The 22,839-nt window shown below is 56.6% G+C and overlaps 1 protein-coding gene across 13 annotated transcripts in view; it reads left to right on the forward strand.

Moving 5' to 3' along the window:
• Positions 1–22,839, forward strand: part of TNS1 (tensin 1) — a 55,071-nt gene that overhangs the window by 26,192 nt on the left and 6,040 nt on the right. For 7 of the 13 annotated variants that reach the window (XM_039721573.1, XM_039721349.1, XM_039721431.1 and 4 more), the window contains 14 exons: positions 1,940–3,640; positions 6,063–6,143; positions 9,885–10,063; positions 10,273–10,411; positions 12,707–12,799; positions 13,724–13,759; positions 16,899–17,097; positions 17,920–18,788; positions 20,115–20,201; positions 20,833–20,964; positions 21,383–21,475; positions 22,139–22,216; positions 22,318–22,389; positions 22,483–22,651. In XM_039721573.1, coding sequence (XP_039577507.1) covers positions 1,940–3,640; positions 6,063–6,143; positions 9,885–10,063; positions 10,273–10,411; positions 12,707–12,799; positions 13,724–13,759; positions 16,899–17,097; positions 17,920–18,788; positions 20,115–20,201; positions 20,833–20,964; positions 21,383–21,475; positions 22,139–22,216; positions 22,318–22,389; positions 22,483–22,651 — 3,928 coding nt within the window. The remainder of the gene's footprint in view (positions 1–1,939; positions 3,641–6,062; positions 6,144–9,884; positions 10,064–10,272; positions 10,412–12,706; positions 12,800–13,723; positions 13,760–16,898; positions 17,098–17,919; positions 18,789–20,114; positions 20,202–20,832; positions 20,965–21,382; positions 21,476–22,138; positions 22,217–22,317; positions 22,390–22,482; positions 22,652–22,839) is intronic. The other 6 variants (XM_039720770.1, XM_039720598.1, XM_039721098.1 and 3 more) reach the window with 6 other exon arrangements.

Below are 22,839 nucleotides of genomic sequence, written 5' to 3' on the forward strand. Positions count from 1 at the left end.
AGCCGTGGGGCAGTACCCAGCCCAAAGAGTAATTAAAGCCTTTCCTGTCTATTTTCTCCCTTGGCACCACATGGCTACATTTATATTTATTTATTCCCTTTTCCTTTCTATTCCTCTGCCGTTGTTCTCCCAGCCCCCATCCTGGCTTTTGCCCTGTTTCTCGAGACCAGCCAGCACCATCACTGCCTTTCAGACAGGAGGGCTGTGCCTTTCCCTCGTCTCCAGGCAGTGTCTCAGCCTGTCCAGCATTGACACTGCCCCTGGATATGCTGCTTTTCTCTCTTTCCCTCCACGGAAAGGGCTTCCCCCCCTCTCTTACCCTTTTCCCCAGTATGGGAGGTGTTGTGGAGACAAATGCTACTGGCTCCTGGCTTTACTGGCTGGATGAAGAAGCTCTGAGTCTCTGGGAGAAATTCTCACTCTTTCCCGTACCAAGTGCCCAGAGAAGACCTTGCTGCCTGGTCCTGAGACATGTGCAAGCCAAGGGGAGGCTTTGGGGCTCAACTACCTCCTTGGGATACTGCCAGTGGGGATTCAGGAGTGGAAAACCAGCAACGAGGAGAGGGCTCTGACTTAGTAGGACTTGGGCTCAGTGTTATTACCCTCCTGTGCTTTGTGGTGGGGGTTGCTGGCGTGGGAGCTGCCGGGGTGCGGGTGCGGCGGCGTGGGACTGGTTAAGCTGTCCCAGCTCGGAAGTGTTTTGCTTGCAGATAGGACCGCTCTGATTTCACACTATCGTGTTAGGGCCGTCTTCCGTCCCTGAGTCAGCTGCCTGGCCCCCTGCCAGGGAAGAGTCATTTTTTCCTCCAAAAGAAAGTGTTTAACACTGCTCGCGGGACCTTCCAGGAAACCTCGTCAGGGAGCTGGAAAAACAAGAGTCTGCAGCCTGGTCCGTGCTGTGCTGCTCTGGCGGGGGGAGATGTAGCTTGGGAACTATTCCCATTGCTGTCAGTGGCCAAGGTCCCTCTGTATCCCCAAAATCTGTCTGCCCCACTTGGAAAGGTTTAAGGGGTGGAGCTGGTTTTGGTGTTGGTGCTGACGGGTGTGATGGAAGCTGGGGGGCTCAGAACTGAAGGGCAGGATTACTGGTGATGATGCCATGCCCTGGCTGCCCCCAGCCTTTTGGGGCTGTGGAGCAGAGCCAGCTGCCCACACTGGACTTGAATCACGGTGCCAGGACCTTCCTGCAAAGGAGATGCTGCATGTTCAGGGTTGGGCAGTGGCACTGTCAGTGTGGAAGCTCTAGGGCAGGTTGACCTGGCCTGAGAGAGGGAAAGGAAAGAACAGAAAGGGTAGGAGCTGGTCTGTAGCCAGGGAAGAAAAAGTCAAGGATGTCTGTGTGGCTGGATCCGTGCATTATCTGGGAGGAGGGTGGGCAGGGGGAGGAAAGGTGGTGGGTCTGTGGTTCATCTGTCCTTCACCCGTGGGCTGAGTACATCCATCCAGCTGGAGACACAAAGAGCTACGAGGCCACATAGTGATTGCCTCCACCCGTCCTCCTACGGCTGTGGTGCATCTCCTCCATCCTCCCTTTCTGCCTCCCTGGTGCCACATGGCCCTTTGAGGCTGGATGAGCCCTGCGGAGCAGCGATCGCTGACTGTGTGGGTAGCCCCGGCCCCTGCCAACCGTGGAGGAGAATTGCCAGGAGTGATGCCTGGAAATAGCGCACGGGATATTTGGTGAATCCCAGTGGAGCAGGCAGCGTTTGCGTGCGAAGTGGGGGGCTGTGGGGGTATGGGTTTGGGGAGGACCTGGCTGCGATGTCTCTGCACGGTGGCGCCGGTGGGAGTGTGGAGGGTGCCGAGGAGACATCGATGCTGGTCGTTAAGTGTTCTGGCACACGGAAGAAATCGAAATCACCGGCTAATGGGACCCATTAGCTCCGTGCAGAGAGCCAGCAATTGATCTGGGGTCTCGTGTTCGTTTCTCCCCTTGCAGAGGTTGGGCACACACAAGGGCCCCTGGATGGGAGCCTCTACGCTAAAGTGAAGAAGAAAGACTCCCTTCACGGCAGCACCGGTGCCGTCAACGCTGCCCGACTCCCGCTCTCGGCAGCACCCAACCACGTCGAGCACACACTCTCAGTGAGCAGCGACTCGGGCAACTCCACCGCCTCCACCAAGACCGACCGGACCGATGAGCCGGCGGTGACCGCGGCACCCAGTGGCCAGGCGGTGCTGAGTCCTGAGGAGAAGCAGGAGCTGGATCGTCTCCTTGTTGGCTTTGGCTTGGAGAGTGCGCCGCCCATGCACAACCACGTGCCCGGCCCCGTGCCGGCACGCCTGCCCACCATGCCGGGCCGCCACGTGGTGCCGGCTCAGGTGCACGTCAACGGGAATGCCGCGGCACTGGTGGCCGAGCGGGAGACGGATATCTTGGATGATGAGCTGCCCAACCAAGATGGGCACAGTGTGGGCAGCCTGGGCACGCTCTCCTCCTTGGATGGCACCACCACTGCCAGTGAGACCGGCTACCAGGAGGCACCTCGAGTGGGCAGCCTGTCCTCCCTGCCCAATGGCCCCTCGAGCTGCAATGGGGCTGAGAAGCTGCTGAAGGAGGGGCTGTACGATGGCGAGCCGCTGTCCAATGGTGGCTACTCCTACAACAACCAGAACACCCTAATGGGCCACCACCTCCGTGACACGCTGCCTTCCATGCGGCCCTCGACATCCACTCAGGAGCACCTGGCTGGCTACCCACAGCGCCTGCCAGGCTCCCACGCCCCAGGGTGGCTCCAGCCTCAGCCACTGCCCAGCTCCCAGCCCTACCTGTATGCCTACGAGCACCCCGGAACGTACCGCTCCCGGTCCTTCCCGGCAGTGGACACTGCCAAGTACGACACGAACCCGGCGCTGCCGCAGGCCCCGGCTCGCAGTACCAGCAGCCGGGAGGCTGTGCAGAGGGGCTTGAATTCCTGGCAACAGCAAGGAGGAAGCCGGCCACCTTCGCGGCTGCAGGAGGGCGGCATGGAGAGCCACAGCCCCAGCATCTCCAGCTGCAGCCCCCAGCCCAGCCCGCTGCAGACGGTGCCCCCACACAGCCACAGCATGCCTGAATTCCCCCGGGCGCCCTCTCGCCGGGAGATTGAGCAGTCCATTGAAGCACTGGATGTCCTCATGCTGGACCTCGCACCTGCCGTCCACAAGTCGCAGAGTGTGCCTGCCACCTCCCGTCAGGACAAGCCGGCCGGAGCCCTGCCCTCCTCCCTTTCGAGCCAGCCCATTGCTGGTCTCTACGCCCGGCCAACTCCACAGGTGGCCCAGCCGAGGTCCTTCAGCACGTCCGTGAGCCCCGTGGTCTCTGAGCCCGGGAGCAAAGCCTATTCACCTGGAGAGCTGGACTATGGGGTGCATGATTATCGGGAAACCTATTCCCCCTACAGCTACCAGCTGGCACCGCTGCCGGAGCCCAGGAGCTACAGCCATGCCCCGGCCGGAGCACAGATGGGCACTGCCCCACTCAGCACCTCGTGCTACAGCCCTGTGGGGTCTCAGCAGCAACTCGCCTCCTCCCCACCTTCCCCCACCGTCCCAGCACAAAACCAGATGCCCCTGAAGGGACCGGAGAGCTATGAAGACCTGTCGAGGTCGGCAGAAGAGCCCTTGAATCTGGAGGGCCTGGTGGCCCACAGGGTGGCAGGTAGGATCCTTTGGTTTCTTGGGGGAATGGGGAGGATCGCATGTCCCGAGGTGCTGGAGCACACAGGGGTGGCATGCATGGTAGGGCTGGGGATAAGTGGTGTGGAAACTCCTTGTCCGTGCTGGATCTGGGCTTGGGACTGAGCCACCTGCCATGGAGACATGCAGGGCAGGGGAGCAGCCTGTGCAGCTCTTCTTTGCTGAGATCCTCCTTCGTAGCTTGCTGTCTGCAGCAGCATTGCCCAGAGGTGGGAGGGGGTGGCTGAGGGTGTCAAATCCACCCCATCCTGTTTGGGGTAACAGGGCTGGTCTGTCCTGGTGGTGGGGCCAGTCATTGGATCTCAGGGGAATATCTTTCTTTTGGGGAGAATATGGAGAGTTTGGGAAAATGTTTTCGTCTCTGGCTGAGGTTGTCCTGCCTGGACCCCACATGGACATGGTGTTCTTCCTGCCTGGAGCATGATCTGGTGTAACGTCCCAGCAGAGAACTTCACTTGCCTTGTGTTTGATGTCGCTGTGCTCATCCCTGATTTCAGCCTCTTCTTTTTCCCCTGGATTGCTGGGTTTAGTGCTCGGACCTCCTCCTTGGGCAGCAGGGGTGCTGCTGGAGTGGGGACTAGGCTTTTGGGAACTAGGCTTTTGTCTGTCAGCTGTACTTCTGGCCCAGCTTGGCCCAGGGTGGTTTGAATCTGGACCTAGCTGTGGAGCAGTGGTCAGGGGCTGGGAAGACATTTCCCAGCCCTGCCAGAGAGGTTTGGTGCTTGGCTGGGTGCACTGCCGAGTGTCGGTGCTGTGGCTGGATGAGGCCATTAGCTCTGTGCTGAGGAGGGCAAGCTGCCTCCACCAATCCCCTGCCCTCCTGCAGCTCTAGCTTGGGGGCTTTGGGGACACAAGAGTGTCCCAGCTGCCCGGAAGGAAGGTGCCATAGTGCTGTGGCAGCTTGGTGCCCTCCCTTCCCACTGCTTCGGCTGCAGTTGTTCAATTGTGGAGTGACATTTGGGAAGGGTTTGGGGCTGTGGGCCAGCTCGTGATGCTGGGGCTTGGCAGCTCCGTCCCTTCCAACTCTGTGCTCAGTCCAGAAACTCGCCCGGCATTAGAGGGAGGGGGAAAAGGCTTGGCTGGAAAAATCCAACAGCATCAACCTCCCAGGAGTGGGGACTGAGTCACAGGGTGGGGGGCAGGAGGGGTGCAAGTGGCAGGAATGGGATTGAGGAGGGTTATAGAGTTGTTTGAGGAAGTTTGCATCCATCTGAACCTGACCTCTGTGATCCAGATCAGATTCACAAAGGGTCCTGGGGCTTTTGCAAAGCATTTATACAAACCTAAGGACACCCAAATTGCGCTGTATGTCTGGATTTCATATAAGCAGCACATGCCTGCCCTCCTCTGCTGCCCCATATGAAGAATTAAAATGGGCTGGAAAGGTAGACAGTTCTAAGGAGAGGAGGAAGAGTATTTGCAGTGTGTGGGAAATGGATTTTTGGTGGTGTCTACCAGAAACATCCATGCTCCCAACCTTGAGTTAGGTCCTCAGGGCTGGGCTGGGGTCACTGTCATCCCCTTGCAGCCACTGGGTTTCCCAGGGAGGAGAGAGGCATATGGGGGACGGTCCCCAGCCTGTGGCCACCTGTCTCTGCTGGAGCTGGGCCTTCTGTGCTGAGGTGGGGACAGCGCAGGCGGGTGGCCTGACCTCTGGCAAGAACGAGGTGTCCTGAAGCCAGCGTTGGGAGGGGACGACCAGCGGGGACCGTGGGGCATGGACATGTTTGTTTACATTCCCTGCTGCTATAAATTGCCTGCGTGTCCTGGCGCAGAGATGAGGAGCATCTCACACCTCCTCTGCTCTTGTTGGGGGAGTGCTCCCATTCCTTTTTCCCACTGATGATGGAGGGGAAGAGATGGCACAGGGCAGTGCTGGCATGCCCAGCATCTCCCACAGAGGGGAGGTGGTCCTGTCATCCTTTAAGAGCCTCTCATCTCCTAGCAAGATGACAGGATGGTCCCGTCATCCCCGTCTTGTCCCAACCCTGAGCATTCTGTGGTGAAGGGGACCTGCATGGTGCCATCCCTGAGAGGATGGTGGTGAGGCAATTGTGGTGTTGCACACCACAATTGCCTCATGTATATATGACTAGGAGCCACCATTGATTTCCCATATGGGTTTACGTGGTGCCTAGAGCCAGGCAAGTTGGCTGATGGAAAAGCAGCTCCAAGCAGAGCCTGAGATCCTTCAGACCCCAAATGACCCCAGATTCATCTGTTGGACCCCAGCTAATATTTTCTCTTTCTCTCTCTCTACCCCCATGTTGTATCTCGTGACATTTGTCCTGTCCTGTCTGCCCCTTCCTCTCTCTGTGGGGGACTGTGTCTGTCCTCTGTCACCTCCCACCCTCCTTGCACTCCCTGTCCTGGTATGCTGGCAGAGTACAACGCCAAGCTCAGGGAACTCAACAAGAGCACCAAAGTCCCCCGTCCTCCTCTGAGCCAGCAGCGGTCCTTCTCCGGTTCGTTCATTCCACCTCCTTCCTTTTCCCTCCTTCCTTTTCCCTCCTTCCTTGTTCTCCAACCTTCCCTATGCATCCTTCTCCTTCCCTCTCTTGCACTCTTCCCCTCTCTCATCCTTCCTTCCTTTTCCCATCTTTTCTCTCTCCTTCCCTTTCCTTGCTCCTTCCCTCTCATTCTTCCTTCCTCCTCTATGCATGCTGAGTGATCTGTGTGTTGCATGGATATGGGATGGAGGGAGGCTCAGGAGACTTATTTCCATGCAGGATTGATCCCTTTTCCCAGCAGAGTAATGGTCAGGGTTCCCATTGAGCTCCTTCAGTGATGGGGGAGCCCCTGGCCCTGGGTACAGACTCCTCTGCCCATGCTTGGTTTTGCATCTCATCCAAGCCTGGCCCTGCTTGCTGGTGGGGTTTTCAGTGCTGGGCCAGTTCTGGACCCTTGCTGCATCCCCTCCAAGCTTTGCCCTGACCATGACTCACCCCCTTGGGAAGCAAGGGCTGGGGTGCAGCTCCACAGAACCCAGATACAGCCAGTTGTCAGCCCAGGAGGGTCTCTTCTACATCAGTTTAGGGCTTCCCATGTCTTGGTCTGCAGCTGGAGGGTGTAGGTTGCTGAGGCTGGATTTTATACAGTGTGACTTCTGCTCCTTGAAGGTGAGTCTGCCCTGGGTGATGTGTGCTGGTGACCTGCTTGGTGCTTGTTGTGCACCCCCTTGTTGCAGGGCAAGGAGAAGGTGGGAGATGGAATGGGGCTGGGGAGTCACCATCTTTCTGTGTGACCTTTCTCTCCCCACTGGAACCTTGGGTTTCTCCCCAGGAGGACCAAAGTCCTCCTCCTCCCTCCCAGTCCTCAGCACAGAGTAAGGCAGGATGTGGGGAGCAGTCTGTGCCAGGATGGGGTGAGTTGGGCTCTGGTGAGGAGCAGCACGGGACAACATCTGCTCCTCATGCAGGCAGGGAGTGAGTTTGCATCTCTCTTCCCTGGGTGTTGTGTGTCCCTGTCCACATCCCGAGGGCCTTGGGCTGCTTCTTTGTTCTCTCCTGTCCACTCTGGGGATATCACCTGGCTCTTGTCTGGCAGTAGTTCTAAAATCTCCTGGCCTAAAAGCATCTACCTCCTGATTTGGCCTAAAACCTGGCTCCCTAGCTGCAAAATTAACTGGGTTTGCCATAGCTCCTGTTTCCTCCTTCCCCTGCCGTTGTGCTCCCTGCCCTTCCCCAGCCCTAGAGCTGTGCTGAGTCTGAGGGCAGTGGGTTGGAACTAGGTTAGGTACTTAAATGAGCAGCAGGAGGAGTGACAGTGTGTTGGGTGAGAGGGTGAGGAGTGGGGTGCAGGCTGTTGCTCCCCATTTGTGAACAGGAATCTGCCATCCTGCAGCCAGCCACGGCGTCCTTGGGAGTCCAGTGACAGCACTGTGGCTAAGGGAGGCTGTATGTCTGCTGAGGGGGCAAAGCAAGCTGGGGAAAGGAGAGTTTGTTTTTCAAGCATAGTTTCCATCCCATAAATCACCCAGGGGGTCGGGGGAGCCATGCTCAGAGCCTGGGTTTCCTCCAGGCTTTGCTCCGGGCGGCCTGTGAAGTTTCCCACTCTCCGCTCCTGAACAATGAGTCCCTTTTTTCCCTTCTCCTCCCTCCCCTCCCTGTGGCCCCGGCCGCTTTCCACGTCTGGGGAGTGGAGCAGCCAGGACTTGCTGAGCTCCTGGGTGTCCCAATGGGCCAGATCCAGCACCCTGTGGTTAGGTGACGTGAAGCCCTGGGGACGGAGCAGGGGAGGGAGTCCCATGCTGCAGATGCGTGATGTGCACTGGTAGCCAGGCTCCATCCATCTGCCGTGTTTAGTGCTTCCCAAATGAAAACTGCAGAGCAAGGCAGGCGTGCACAGCTTGGGGAGCTGGTCCCTGCCTCTCTGAAGTGCTCGGGCCTTGCAGCTCGCTTTGGAATGGGCCAAGGGATGCTCCTGGTGATGCTCCTGCAGTGTTCAGGAGAACCCATATTTCACAAAATGGAAGGAAAAAAGAAAATATGAGAGTTTGCTTTTTTCCCTCCCAGTATCTTGTGCTCACAACTGTGGGCTTCAGTTTCTTCTTTTTTTTCCTTCCCTTAAAGTGAAGAGCAGGACAAAATATATGGCGTGGCCCTATGCAATGCTGCCCATACCTGCAAGACAACTTCCCAGGGACCCTCTCGCTCCCCCTGTTCTCTCCACGGGTCTTTTTAATGGCCATCTCCCGTGCCGGTGAGCACCTGCAGAAAGGATCGGGAGTTGTGTTTCAAAGCTGCTCTTAGTGGAATTTTCCAGGCCGCCTCTGCGGCTGGAGCCAGCCCCGTTGGCTCGAGTCCCCCGCCTCGCAGCCTGGCCGCCTCTCCCCCCGAGCCGCGATTTTATTGTTGTTGCCATTCACTGGGCTGATTATTTAGAAATGCGCCCAGGCCACCTCCTTGCTGCTGCCCTGGCAGCCCTTGCCCCGGGCCGGGAAGGCTCTGCTGTGTGTGCCGAGCAGTGCAGAGGGGAGGTCAGCGGGTGCGAGGCGTGGGTCCCATGCGGAGCCCCCGGGAGTGAGGGGAAGCAGCTGATGGCTGGTTTTCCTCCGCCAGCCCGTGGGAAAGGAGTTGGTGTTTGAAAAGTGCATTTCCTGGAGCGTGATGCTGGCCTTTCTCCTTTTTCTTTTTTTTTTTTTGTACTTCTTCTCCTTTTTTCTTTTTTTCTTCCCTAATGTGCTGACCAAGGGGAGCATGCGTGCTCAACGATTGTGGGAAAAGTAGAGGGGACAGTGTTGTCACCTCTGGTAGTGGTTGGAGTGTGAGTCCCACGGGGCTCTGAGCTGTGCCCATGGTACTCTGTGGGGTTGCTGTGCACTGAACTCAGCACCATCATCCATGAGCCCAGATTAACCTCTTAACCAGGCAAGGTAGGAAAGAAAGTGTGTTTGGGCACTGTCAGGTGCTGGGAGAGTTGAGCTGCCCTGCCCTGTGCCAACTGTGTGTCCCTGAGCTTTATCCCAGCCAAGAGGATCTCTGGAGCCCAAGAAATCCATTCTCCTGTGATGACTTGGTCACTCTGTTTTTCCCCCCAGCCTGTGGACATTGGTGGCACATACTGCTGGGATCTGGGAAACACGTTTGGGGAGAGATGGAGGGGAGATGCTGGATCTCTCCTTTTAGAGAGGCTTTGCACTGGGACAGAGCAGCAGTGTTTTTTTAGGATTCCCTGCACCATTCCTCTGATGGGTTCTTTCTTCTTTATCCAGTGCTCCCTCTGCCTTGGGGATTCACAAAACCAGGCTTTTTCCACTGCTGTGGTTGAAGCCACATCTGGCTGTGGGTGCAGGGATGCAGGCTGAATACAGCTGGCCTTGTGCTGGCTGATTTGGTCATTTCCCACTATGATGCTGTCGGGAGGCCCTGTTGCTTCCCTGCTCTGCAGGGATGGGCTGTCTGGACTAATCTCAGGATGCTCTTGTCCCTGCTGCTGGAGGTTGTTGTCCCTGACAATCTAATGGTGCTTGGTGGGGCTAGTGCAGCATTTCAGCCACTAGCCACAGCCCTGCCTTGCTCTGTCACCTGGTCTGGGGTCACTGTGGTAGGGTATATCTGCTCCAGCTACCCATGCTGGTCTGGGGGTTTGATGCAGGCGAGTGCTGAAGCTGAGACCTCTCAGGTCAGGCCTTGAAGCATCTCCTGCTGGTCCCCATCTCAGCTGGCAGCTCCTCACCCCTCTGCCACGCTGTGCTTGCCCTGCAGGGGTGCAGTCCCGGGAGAAGCCTCTGGAGGAGAGCGCCGTTCCTGCCCGCAAGCGGACTCCCAGCGACAGCCACTATGAGAAGAGCTCACCAGAGCCCAGCTCACCCCGCAGCCCCACCGTCCTGTCACCTGAGGTGGTCAGCACCATCGCAGCCAACCCTGGAGGGAGGCCCAAAGAGGTGGGCTGGAGTAGGGATGGCTTGGTCAGCATTCACAGCATCCACAGAGCTGGGGATCCGTGATGGTTGTTGTGGTGGTGGTGGGGGTGGTAGTTAGGAGGGAGGAGGTGAAACCCTTCCCTTTGCCCCCTCTGCCCTCTCCTTGGGGTGTCCTAGAGGTTTTTGCCCATCACAGGGATGGGACTGACTCTTTCTCCTGCTCTCCCCAGCCTCACCTCCACAGCTACAAGGAAGCCTTCGAGGAGATGGAGGGTGCCTCCCCCACCAGCCCACCCTCCAGCGGTGGTGAGATTTCTCCCCCCACCCCAGCCTTCCCTGTGTCACCACAAACCCCTTACTCCAACACCTGTAAGTGCCATGCCTCTGGGAGGCACAGGGGCTCGGTGGGTGGCTCTGGGCAAGCCAGAAATTTGCCAAGGGTCAGACAGCTCCAGGTTCCAGACACCCACTGCCATGTTAACCACTCCTCCTCTCCATCCTCCTTTCTCCTCCACATCCTGCCACTCCATGCTGCTGTCAGCATCCCACTTACTTCAGCATCACATGCTTGGCACCCTCATCTTGGCTTTTTCCCACCCTCCACTCACTGGGGTGTTATTTTGATGGGATCCCAAGGTGGGATGAGGGGAGAGGCATGCTATGACCCCATCCCATCCTGCATCTCCTCCTTTTTCCTACTGGCATGGCATGAAAAGAAGCAAAACTGCAGTGGGAGGGAGGCAGGAGGCACTGAAGATCAGGAGGGCAGACTCACACCATGTCACTTCTTGCTCTCGGTTTCAAAGGCAGGAGGGGCAGAAGGCTGGGATGCATGCTCTCTGCATGCAGCTTGTCTCCTCTCCTCTGTTCTGACTTACCCTGTTTCAGTCGTGGTGGGTTTGTGTGGACTGGGTTTGTGTGACCAGATTGAGCAACGAGCCCTGAGGAGCAGCCACACGTCAGCACAGCACGGCTGGGGCCAGAGCAGTGCAATGGAGCAGCCAGTCAACTGGGAAACCCATTAAAAAGATGACAGCCCCCCCATCCCCTCTAAAACACCTCTGTAGGCTGAAGGCTGAGGGATGCTCTAGGGCTGGGGATGCCTGGGCTGAGCACAGCCCCTTCTGATGCCATGCCCTGGTTGCAGTGAAGCCACCTGCCTCCCACAGCTCAGCCTATGGGGCTTGGAAAACTTAACAGTTTTCTTCTGTACTGTTGCTCTTCCTTCCCTGCAATCCTCTGATATTTGAGCCCTGTCTCTTGGGAGGAGATGAGTGTGGGAGCATTGCCGGGGTGCTTGGCAGCTCGGAAATGGCCCTGTTGTTCCTGGGAACTGAGAACTCGGCCCTGGGGCAGCAGCAGCTCCTTTGGCAGTGGGTCAGTGGCTTTGGGAGATGAGTCACTTGCAGAGGTGACTGGGGTCCTGGCCCTGAGACAGTGCTGCTTATCCAGCACCAGCCAGGGAAGCCTGGGAAGCTTGAAGTTGCAGCTTTCAGGCTTTGCCAAAGTGGCCCTGAGGGATACAGGAGCAATTCCCCTCTGTTGGGAGATGGTGGTCCTGGGAGAATTCCTGGCCCTGTGAGGACCCTGCTGCTCATCAGCCAGCTGAGGTGTGAGCTGACACTGTGACTTGGGATCAGCTGGATTTCAGGGAATCAGACATCCACTGGGGAAGGTGCTGCTGTCTTAGTTTCCCAGGAACTTGGCTGCTCAGCTGCTCCAGCCCCAGGCTGCTGGGTGGACCTGGCTTCAGGGCAAGGGTCTGGCTTTCCTCTGGACCTCCCACCATCCACTGCCTCCCAGCCTTGCCACAGGCCCCGTGCCTGTGCCACCAGGCAGACATTCAGACACTGCTGGAGGCTCGTGCCCTTTGGTCTCTCTTGCTGAAGATGATGCCCTGAGGTTTCCCCTGATATGGGAAAATACATCATCAGGGAGTGGGGCAAACCCAGTGGGTAGGAGGGGAGAGGAGGTGCACTCTGCTTGGGGCAGTCTGCCCTGCCCTATGAAACCCCACTGCCATCCATACCATAGCCATACACACAGTTCCTCCTGGTGTGTATGTCTGGGCACAGGGGTGCAGAACTCACATGTGCATTGCCAGCCCTCTGTGTGAGCATGCTCATCCACCCATTGAGCTGGTCTGGAGGGCAGGGGAGGGGGGCAGGGATTTTTTGGCAGTCCTTCTGTCCCTTTTGTGGGGGTGATGAGCTGCTCTGGGACAGCTGGATTCCAGCTTAGCCAGATGTGGGGGTTGGGAGAAAGGAGTTCAGGTGTGGGAGAGCTGGGTTGGGATGGCTGCTCACATAGGGGAAATGAAAGGGGCTTCATGTCTTTATGGTGGGACTTCATGGGGATGGTGCTGGGAGATGGGGTCTGGGCCTGTCCTGATGGGAGCTGCCCCCTTTCTCCATCCTGCCAGCTTTGCAATGGGGCAGGGGGCTTGTTCCCAGTCACCTCCTGCCCCGTGTCCTCCCAAATGAAGAGGGGGATCAGTATCCTTCTGCAGGGTGTTGCTTCACACGAGGGCATCTCGTGTTCTCAGCAGCCCTTCCTTGCAGCCAGTGGGTGGGATGGGCTACGGGGCTCTGAACCTGTGGGCAGCTCCAGCCTTGCTGAGGCGTCACCTCCCAGCCCTGCACTAACATTTTGTGTCCCCAACAGTGCGTTCTCCCCCTGGCCTGGCCAAGACCCCGCTCTCAGCCCTGGGGCTGAAGCCCCACAACCCGGCTGAGATCCTGCTGCATCCAGTGGGAGGTGAGTGTGGCAGAAGTGGGGACTGCAGGCAGATCTTTCTGTGGGGGCATCTGTGAGGATACCCTGGAAGGGCCCCTGGTTTGGGGAAGGCACTTCCACCTCCCTTTTGGGGCCAGGTGGCCGTGGGGGTCCTTGTTGTCTTTTGTGGGGCCTCTGGGACTGTGTAAGTGTGGGGGATGCTGGTCTGCTTTGGGGGGCTCTGCACAGTAGGGTCTTCAGCAGTGAAGGCTAGTGGATAACCCTGTGGCCCTGTTTCCTGCCCAGCCCCATATTCTTCCCTCTCCCACCCCCTACATTCCTTCTCCTCCCTAGGACAGCTGGAGACAGTTTGCTCTCTGGGAGCTGAGCCTGTCAGCCAGAACAATATCCAGAGCTCTTTGCATCCTGGACAGCAGTCTTTTAAGTGCAAAGGCCCTGCTGTCCTGGGGACATGTCCTGGAGTAGCCTGCCAAACCAGACCATACTGCTCCCCAGCACCCAGGGCCCCTTCCTCAGCCAGTTCAGGGCTGAGTGTGACCTCCTCAAACCCATCTGAGCCTGGGTGCCACAGGTTGATTGAGCTCACACTGCAAGACACTTATCCCTCTGCCCTCAAGGGTGAGCTGATGCTTTTTTGGTGCTTGCTGGGCTTTTTGGAGCAGCACTTTGGTTACTCTCTTCTGCACTGTTCCCTCTTTCCCATCTGAAGCCACCCTCCTAGGTTCTGGACATCATTTCTGGGATGTTGATGTGATGTGAGGGTGTCTGAGGCTGGGTTTTAGTTTGGAGCACTTCCTGTGTTGGGAGGTGTGGGGCTCTCCTTTGTGCTCTGTGTGCCCCTGCCTGAGCAAGGCAGAGCTGCTTAACTCTGATTTCTCTTTCTGTCTCGCACCTCCCTTCCTCCTCTTCCCACTCCCATCACTCCCCTGCCCCTCCATCTCTCAGAGCTAGAAGGGGAAGCGGGCGGTGACTCTGAAGAAGGTAAGAAAGGCTTTTCTTTCTCTGTATGTCTCTGTCTCTCTTCCTCATGCAACCTCCCTGTTGGCACTGTCACTCAGAGCAGGCCCAGGTGTCTGTTCCAGCAGCCTTCCCTTGCGCTGTCCCTCAGGGATGTAGGAGCCTGAGTCTTGCCTGCTGCTCCCTTTAGAGGAGGGGCACAGCATGCCTTGTGTCATGGTAGGACTTCTCAGTGTCCAAGCTGGACCTGAAGGTCTCTCACCCTGTCTGTGTGGCAGTCATCTGTGGGGACTGAGAGCTCTTTGTCAGTGAGTCTCATCCTTACTGGTGGCACACTGGGGATGCTGGCACGCTACAGCCAGCTTTGGATGAGCCTGGCGGGGATCTGGGAGCAACAGCCCCAGTTTTAGTCTCCTTCCCTCCCCTTTTGGCTTTGCTGTTGCCATTCAGAGTGAAAATAAACCAAAGTGCAGCACAAAAGGTCAGCAGGCGCAGAGGCCACCAGTGTGTTGCCAGCAGAGCCGGCTGGGCAGTGGTGCAGCACCAGCAGCTGGTGCACATCTTCTGCCCAGGCAACTGCCCAGATTCCCCCCACCTCTCCTGTCTGTGGGTTGTGCCCCTTTGTGGATGCCAAGGATGGGGCTGAGCTGGGACATCGGTTCAGTGTGGCTGTGCTGACGGTGCAGGCACTGTGGGCTCTGGGGTGGCACAGCTCGTGTGGGGACAGAGGCTTTGGGAGTGGCTGTGATTCCTTGGCATGCTGCCTGCTAGGTAACGGTTGTTGGGTGGTTTTGCTTCCTCCTTTAATGATTTTTTGCTCCCTCAGAGCTGGGATGAGGAACTGTATGTTCAGGATGGGTTTTGGGGAAAGAGTGTCTCTTCTGGGTGGGTGTGGTGCTTCCTCTAGCCCTAGCAGCCATCAGCATTTCTCCTTGGAAATTTCTCAAAATGCACACAACAAAATCTGAACACTGTGTAATAGTGGAAAAAGTGTTTGCTTGAAAAAAATGTTCTACTTTCAGAACTGATTTTTCAATTATGGCTTTTTGGATACATTAAAGGAAGCAAAGCTGGGATAAAACCAGGCTTTTGCCCCATAAGTTCTCCCAAGCTTTACCATTTCTGTGCAGCTTTAAGCCTCCAAAGACTCAAACATTGCCTCTCCTCTCCTTCCTACTAAACCCTCAGGAGCTCAAGCTGTCCTGCATCTCTGTCCCCTTGCATGATGACCCCCAAGCGAGGATGTCCAGTGACCCTGCACTGCCCAGGCTGAGTGGCCACCATGGGTCTCTTGCCCTGCTTCATTCTTTGTAAAATGATATTTTTGGGCATTGAATCTACAGTTCTGAGAAGGGACTGGTGTTTGGACTTACTGCTGGCTTAGAACCCTCTGCACTTAGCCACACATTCCAGGAGCCACACTCCAGGAGGGGCAGTCCCTGCCCCTCCGTGCTCTGCCTAGCAGATCCCAGCTGGAATGGCTGCCCTGTGTATGGGGTTGGAAGATGCTTTGGCCGTGTGGGAGCTCAGGATGTGGCTTCAGCTCTGAGGAGGCTTTAAAACAGCCTGACACAGATGCAGCTCTGGGGATTTCTGGCCAGTGTGCAGCCCTGCTTGGATTTGGGATTCCCAAACAAATGCCCATCTCCTTGGTGACTCAGAGCTTCTCTATTTTCCCACCCATTTTCCCATCTCCAGGGTCCCTTCCAAGAAAACACAAGGAGGCAAGATCAGATTTTTCCACCTAAAAAAATCCTGCCTGAAATTTCCTAACTTTTCTTTTCTTCTGTCTTGTATTGAATCAGTGTACCAGAACCTGTGCCCATGGCCACACACCTCACTGTGGCACAGCCCCCAAGCCCCCTGCTCCTGCCTTTTTAGGAGGGGCTGGCATTTTCACAGCCCTATGGTCTTAACCTCTTGCAGGCTGACTCATATGTACTGTCTGGCTAATTTTAGTCTGGGCTGGGGAGCTGGGAAGGGGAAAAGTGAGTAGCTGTGAAATTAATTTAATTACCTAAGCTGCAATGGATTTCTTGCAGCTGCCCTGGGTAGTGCCTCATCCCTGCCACTCGGGATGTCCTGCCTTAGATGCTGGTACCCAGCCTGTGTAGAGGTCCATCCTCTGGTTTTGGCTCACATCTTTCCTAGGGTTGTTGGCCAGGGACATCAGCCCAAGGGAGGGACTCCTCCTCCCCTTTCCACAGACAGATGGGGCACAGAGATGCTGTGGGGGAAGGAGTGGGACCTATGACAGTCTTTTTCCTTGCATGTCTCTGCTCCAGCTCGGAACGTGGAGCTGTGCATTGGCGTTGCTGACTGTGAGCAGGCCAGCTTGCCAGCAGGCTGAGCCAGAGCCCAGCTGTTATGACTAATAATAACAATAATAATGTTTGTAATGCTAATTACTACTGCAGAGCTGCTTTGGGCATGGCCAGCCTGGAGCCAGGGACCGGCAAGGCTGCCTGGCCCATAGGATTTGATGCCAGTGGATCTTGTGCAGGGCAGGCTGAGGTGTGACATGGCTGCGGGGGAATGGGACTGAAGCTGCAGCCCCTTCCTCTCTGCAGCTTTTGGTGGGGGCTGTCATAGGATTGGGGTCTGGCCTGGGTGGAACAGGAGGTGGGGGACAAGGTGTGAGAGAGGACTGGGTCTGGTGTCTGCCATGGCTACTAATGGCCAGCCCAGCTCGCTGCTCCTGGCACGGGACAGCTTGGCAGCTCTAAAGGAAAATCGCTGTTCTTGGTCGTGCTCGTGGGCTCCGGTTTCAAACTGGGTTGGGAGTGAAAGTGTTGGATGCTGCAGTGGAAATAGCTGGAGTTGCCCTCTGGTGCTGGAGATGGGATGGCTGGCAGAGGTGGGCCGCAGAGGGCAGGGACCACAGGGCATTGTCATCAGTCCTGTGTGAGTCAGCGCAGGCTGGGCAGTCACTGGCTCTATTTTTAGGGGCTGTGGATGAAGAGGGAGCAGGACGTGTTCTCTGTGGCATCCTGGGTGGGAGGGACGCTGACTCAGAGGGGGTGAAGGGGCTGTGGCAGGCGAAGGGATCGTGGCTGGAGGAGGTCAGCTCGAGCACCTTCACTGGCGTGGGTCCTGGGAAGGGTGTGGGCCCCTTCCCTTGCATGCTGTAGGCTCATCTCTTTTCACTTCTCTCTTGCTGCAGAGCCCAGGAGCTATGTTGAGTCGGTGGCCCGCACGGCCACAACGGGCAGGGGAGGGACACTGCCCGCTGCCCAGCCCGCTGCCCAGCCCGCTGCCCAGCCCGGAGGCCCAGAGGTGCCCACCAGGAATGGCACTTTCTCCAACTCCTTCATGGCCCCCAGCCCTGTCTCCACCAGCAGCCCTATTCACAGCATGGATGGGTAAGGCAGTGGGAGCAGGTCCCAGGGACTGGTGGGGCTGGGGCTGAACCCTGCCTGGTGCACAGGCTTAGAATCACAGTCACAGAGTCACAGAATCATTAGGGTTGGAAAAGACATCCAAGATCCTCACAGAGTCCAGTCTTTGACTGAATATCACCAAGCCAACTAAATCAGAGCACTAAGTGCCATGTTCAGTTGTTTCTTGAACATCTCCAGGGATGATGCTTGTTCCTACATGGAAACTGCCTTTGCAAAACCCACATCTCTCCATGCGGGGTTTGGATATCCCAGCCAGCTGTACACTTTGGTGCCCTGAGAACAGAAATCTGGGTGACTGCTGGTTACTTGATGGTTACTGGACCCCAGAAACCTTTCACTGGGAACCTAGCCCCTGGAGTGGGAGGAGGGATGGGTTATGCAATCCCCTAGCCCTGGGTAAGGCTGAGCATTAGTCCTCTGGGATGAGATGGAGCCATTGTCCCTGTCCCCTGTCCACCCTGCCCCTGAGGTGTTCTGCAACCACACAGGCTGGCAGGGCAGAATAAATCAGGTGTTTGCTGGGAGCAGAGCTGGAAAAAGGCTCTGTTGCTCAGAGAGTCATATTTGGAGATGGAACTGGGATTCAAGGTGCAGTTAAAGCTGCCTCTAGTTGCTTCCATGAAGCTGGCTGGACCCATCCCATGATTGCCTCTGAACAACCAAGTAGCTGACTGGCTCTGTGCCTCAGTTTCCCTGTGTGCCACATGCAGGAAGGTGCCAGTATCAGTCAGCAGCAGGAATGAGTGGTGGAGCTGAATCCTGCCTTTCTTCATCTCTCCCTAGGGCCTCCCTGCGCAGCTACCCGTCAGAAGGCAGCCCCCATGGCACGGTTACACCTCCCCATGCCTCAGCTGAGCCCTTGTACCGCTCGCCCCTTGGCTCACAGATGCCCTCTGCTCACAGCAGCTACCAAAACTCGTCTCCATCTTCATTTGCAATGGTCCAAGCAGGGGTCCCGGGCTCGGCATACAGCAGCCCCGACTACCCTGATGGCCGAGCTGGCCTCCAGCCAGAACCCCAAGCTCGGCCACAGCCACAGGTCAATGTGGTGGGGGTCCACACGCTGCCAGGGAGCCCCCGCAGCCTGCACCGGACAGTGGCTACGAATACACCGCCCAGCCCTGGCTTCGGGCGAAGAGCCATCAACCCCAGCATGAGTGGCGCTCCTGGCAGCCCCGGGCTGGGCAGGCATGCTGTGGTGGCCCATGGCAACCTGGTGGCCCCACCAGGGAGCCCCAGCCTGTCCAGGCACCAAGCAGCGGCGGCCACATCCCCTGGCAGCCCCCTGTATGGCTACTCCAGCCCAGAGGAAAGGCACCTGACGCTGTCTCGGCAGAGCAGCTCCTCTGGCTACCAGCCTCCCTCCACGCCATCCTTCCCCGTGTCCCCAGCGTACTACCCCGGCACGAGCACGCCGCACTCCTCCTCCCCAGACTCGGCCGCCTACCGCCAGGGCAGCCCCACCTCGCAGCCTGCTCTGCCTGAGAAGCGGCGGATGTCAGCTGGGGACCGCTCCAACAGCCTCCCCAACTATGCCACTGTCAACGGCAAGGTGTCCTCGCCCCTCTCCAGTGGCATGTCCAGCCCCAGCGGTGGGAGTGCCGTCGCCTTCTCCCACACTCTGCCAGACTTCTCCAAGTTCTCCATGCCGGGTAAGGGATGCTCTTGGAGGTCCCCGGGTCCCCCTGCCCTACTCAGGGCTCTCCCCTCCTCCTCCTCGCTGGCTGTCAGGAAAGGGATTGCAGCCATGTCCTGATTTACCCCTCCTGTCCATCCGCAAACCAAAGGCACCGCTGGGGCTGGGGCCATTTCCTGTGCTTTCTGACAAATCCAAACAGGAAAAACACCGACTAGCATCTCTGGCATAAACAGCTTCCAGAGATGTGTATGAGGAGATGAAAGCTCCTGGAGGCGATTTTTCTCTGCCGTGGGGATGCACTGACCTCTTGGCCCCATTCCCAGAGGGCTTTACCCTGCTGCAGTGCTGCCTCCTCATTTCCAATGGTGCCGTGCCCCAGGTGCCATCCTGCCTGGTACACTTTTGCCAGCTCTGGTTACAGACACCTTGGTGACGTCAAGATTGGGATGATAGGAGCAGGGGAATAAAGCTGTGGGGCAGTGCTGGCTCCGGCTGCTGGGCCAGTTTCTCTGCTGAGCAGCCAGCCCTTTGTGGGCACTCTGGCACTCGTCCTGGCCCTGTGACTCCCATGGCCAAGGACCTTTCCCAGCGGGGAAGCATAAGCAATTAAAACCCATAACAATTAACAAGCAGCTTGGAGAGGGGAGTGAGCTCCCTGCCTCTTCGAAGGTGACCAGATTGCTGAGGGCTGATAACATGTCTCCAGCAGAGATGCTATCCAATCCTCCTGGTTGTTTGCCTGGTTGTTTTTGGAAAGCAGGTGGTTGTAAATGTTGCCTGAGTAAATGACAGCTTCACAGCCAGAGGACCGCTCCCATTGGTGCTGTGCCTCTGGTGGACACTGAACAAGGCACAGTCAGGCTGGGGCTGCTTTGCCTAGGGTAGATTGACCTGTCCAGTTCCTCTTCACAAAGAGCAAAGGGAAGAAATTTATTTTTATGAAGTGTGATCCAAATCTTGAACATTAGAGAGCAGTGAAGGTCCTCTGAAGTCTTTCTGGCACCTCCAGACATACCTCTTTCCTCCAACAGTTTTTATTTCACCTGGCCAGCTTCTTTTAAATGAAGAATTCCCATTTCATCTCTGTCTGTGTGCCATAGGGGCTCATCTGACACACAGCCCTTCCAGGCCCCTTGAGCTTGGATTTAGCTTTAGATGCCCAGCAGCCCCATAAGCTCCAGGCAGTGATCAGCCTGTCTGGGTATGGGGAACTGGGCTGAGGCTAGTGCAATGTGCTGGATCTGAAAGGACGTGGATGTACTAATGCTTTGGCTGGATGCTGAGTTTCAGATATGGCATCTTTTAACTTTTTTGTTGTCTTTTCTTCCCTTTCCTGCAGACATCAGTCCCGAGACTCGTGCCAATGTCAAGTTTGTGCAGGATACTTCCAAGTACTGGTACAAACCAGATATCTCCAGGGAGCAGGGTTAGTAGATGACGCAGGGGTGGTTGTTGGGATGTGTCTGGGATCACAGGGATTACCAAGGATTTCCTTTATGGATTGGGTTGAGAGTGAAGGTGAATAATGACTGCTCAGGGTGCTGCAGATGCGGGGTTGAAGCCCCATTCACCTGCAGGTTTGTGTGACTTGGGCTCTTCAAACCTTCCTCTTGGTAGAAGAGCTCCAGTCCCTGCAGTGTGCAGTGGATCTGTGTTTGCAGTTCAGGGTGCACAACACCTGGATCTTGAGTTTATAGTGCTCAGAGGTATCTTGGAAACATGGCTAAAATGAGTGGGGAGAGCAGGGAGGCGGCAGGATGCCTTCAGGGGCATGGTCCCAGCATTTGGGCCTTGGTTCCTGCTTGCTCTCCAGTGCTTGGTTGCTCAGAGATAGGCAGGGTGGGAACTGGAGATGCCCACACAAGGGCAGTGGAGGTGGGGGGAGATGAGCCTGAGCCTGGCAATCCACTGAGATGTGCAGGAGGAGCAGTAACATTGTGGTGCCTGGCTATGAGACGTGGAGCTGGGGCACCCTGTCCCAACCCACACCTGCTGGTGTCTTCAGGGTGTGCTGGCTCTCAGTGTGCCTCTCTGAGCTCTGCCATTCTCTCCTGCAGCCATTGCCCTGCTGAAGGACAGGGAGCCGGGGGCTTTCATCATCCGAGACAGCCACTCCTTCCGGGGAGCCTATGGCCTCGCCATGAAAGTTGCTTCTCCGCCTCCCACGGTCATGCAGCAGAACAAGAAAGGTATTGTGTGCCCTTCTTCTTCCCACGCTGAGATGCTTTCCATCGTTCAGCCAGGGCGAGCAGGCAGCTGGGGCTGCTGAGCCAGTCGTGCCCTTGGGTATGTGCTGATGTGGCAGGATCCCTGCCTCCCAGGGCACAGGGAAGCACCAGACATCTCTGCCCTGAGCTGTGGAGGGCTCAGGAGCACCTACATGTTGGACTTCAGTATAATGAAATATACAGGGTACAGCCTCTCCAGCCCACCAGCACTGTGGAGGAGCTTGGCTTGGGGTTGACTATGTGCCAAAGGACAGATTTGAGGAGGGTGTGTGTTGTGTTAGGGATCTGTCTCTTGCGCTGTAGCACTGGTTCTTTAATGGTACTGCATAGTAATAGGAGGAGGGTGGCTCTGGTGTGAGAACATCTCATTTCTTCCCAGGAGACTTGACCAATGAGCTGGTGAGACACTTCCTCATTGAGACTAGTTCACGAGGTGTGAAACTAAAAGGATGTCCCAACGAGCCTAATTTTGGTAAGTGCCCCCAGCGTGCTTTCCACGTGTGGGGTTGGGTTGGGCCTTTGGCATACTGTCAAAGCAGAACTGTCTGGGAGAGCCTGTTATTGCCTCTTGTCCCCGTGCAACTGAATCCTGTGGGCATTTGGAGCCTCTGTGTTCATGCACACTCATGAGAGCACACAAACATGCCTGTATGCGTAGGTACCTACCTTTCTACACATACATGTAGGACAGCTGATGCTTCTGGGAGGCTGGAGAGCAGGGGCTCCCCTTGTTCCATTTATTCAATGACTAATGTTGTCTGAGGAGCTGCATGAAGAGCTTTGTTGCATTTTTTGTTCCTAAAGTGGCCCTGACACCTCAATCCCCTCCATGAGCTGTCTGTGGAAGGCTACCTGGTGGTTTCAGTGAGAGGAATTGCCACATGTGGGATTAGAACCATTAGTGAAGAAACCCACCTAAAAGCCTGTTTCCATCCACCCAGAGCAATGGTGACCTAATCAGGGGAAGCTGGAGTTCCTTATTCCTTTCCTTGGTTAATGGTTATCGTACTTTGGATTGTGTGGTTCCATAGCTCAATGATTTTGTGAAAGGATCATTGTGTTAACCCAGCAGGTGCAAACAATTCTTCATCTGGCAACACTGGCCCTGTGCTGACCATCTTCCCTCTCTCCCCAGGCTGTCTCTCAGCGCTGGTGTACCAGCACTCCATCACGCCCTTGGCCCTGCCCTGCAAGCTGGTCATTCCTGACCGAGGTAAGAGCTAGGACCAGAAGGCATTGCATCTGTCCTCACGGCCTGCAGGGAGGGGTAGGTTTTCAAGCAGGAAGCACCAGTAACCATCCCATATCTTCTAGATCCCATGGAGGAAAAGAAAGACTCTGCGTCAGCCACCAACTCAGCCACGGACCTCCTCAAACAGGGTGCAGGTGAGTTGAGAAGGGTGAGTTGAGAGGGGTTGTTGTGGGGTGAACTTGGCTTGGAGTACTGCTTGACTCCATGTCTGCTGTCTCCCTTTCCAGCCTGCAACGTCCTCTTCATCAACTCAGTGGAGATGGAATCTCTGACGGGCCCCCAGGCCATCTCCAAGGCTGTTGCTGAGACGCTGGTGGCTGACCCCACGCCCACAGCTACCATTGTTCACTTCAAAGTCTCCGCACAAGGCATCACCTTAACGGACAACCAGAGGAAGTAAGAGCCTGCATGGCCACATCTCTGGCCAAAAGCCAGTGTTGGCTGGTTCCCAAAGCCAACAGGGCTGTGATTCAGGAAGTGTGTTGGTGAAGGATGTCCCTGGGATGGCATCAACCTGGTCATGGACATGGCTGGGCCTTGTCCTTGACTCTTGGAACGTTCTATGGGAGACCTATGGCAATGTC

The sequence above is a fragment of the Passer montanus genome, unplaced genomic scaffold, assembly GCF_014805655.1.
Source record: "Passer montanus isolate IOZ18808 unplaced genomic scaffold, ASM1480565v1 scaffold1, whole genome shotgun sequence".
NCBI classification, from domain to species: domain Eukaryota; kingdom Metazoa; phylum Chordata; class Aves; order Passeriformes; family Passeridae; genus Passer; species Passer montanus.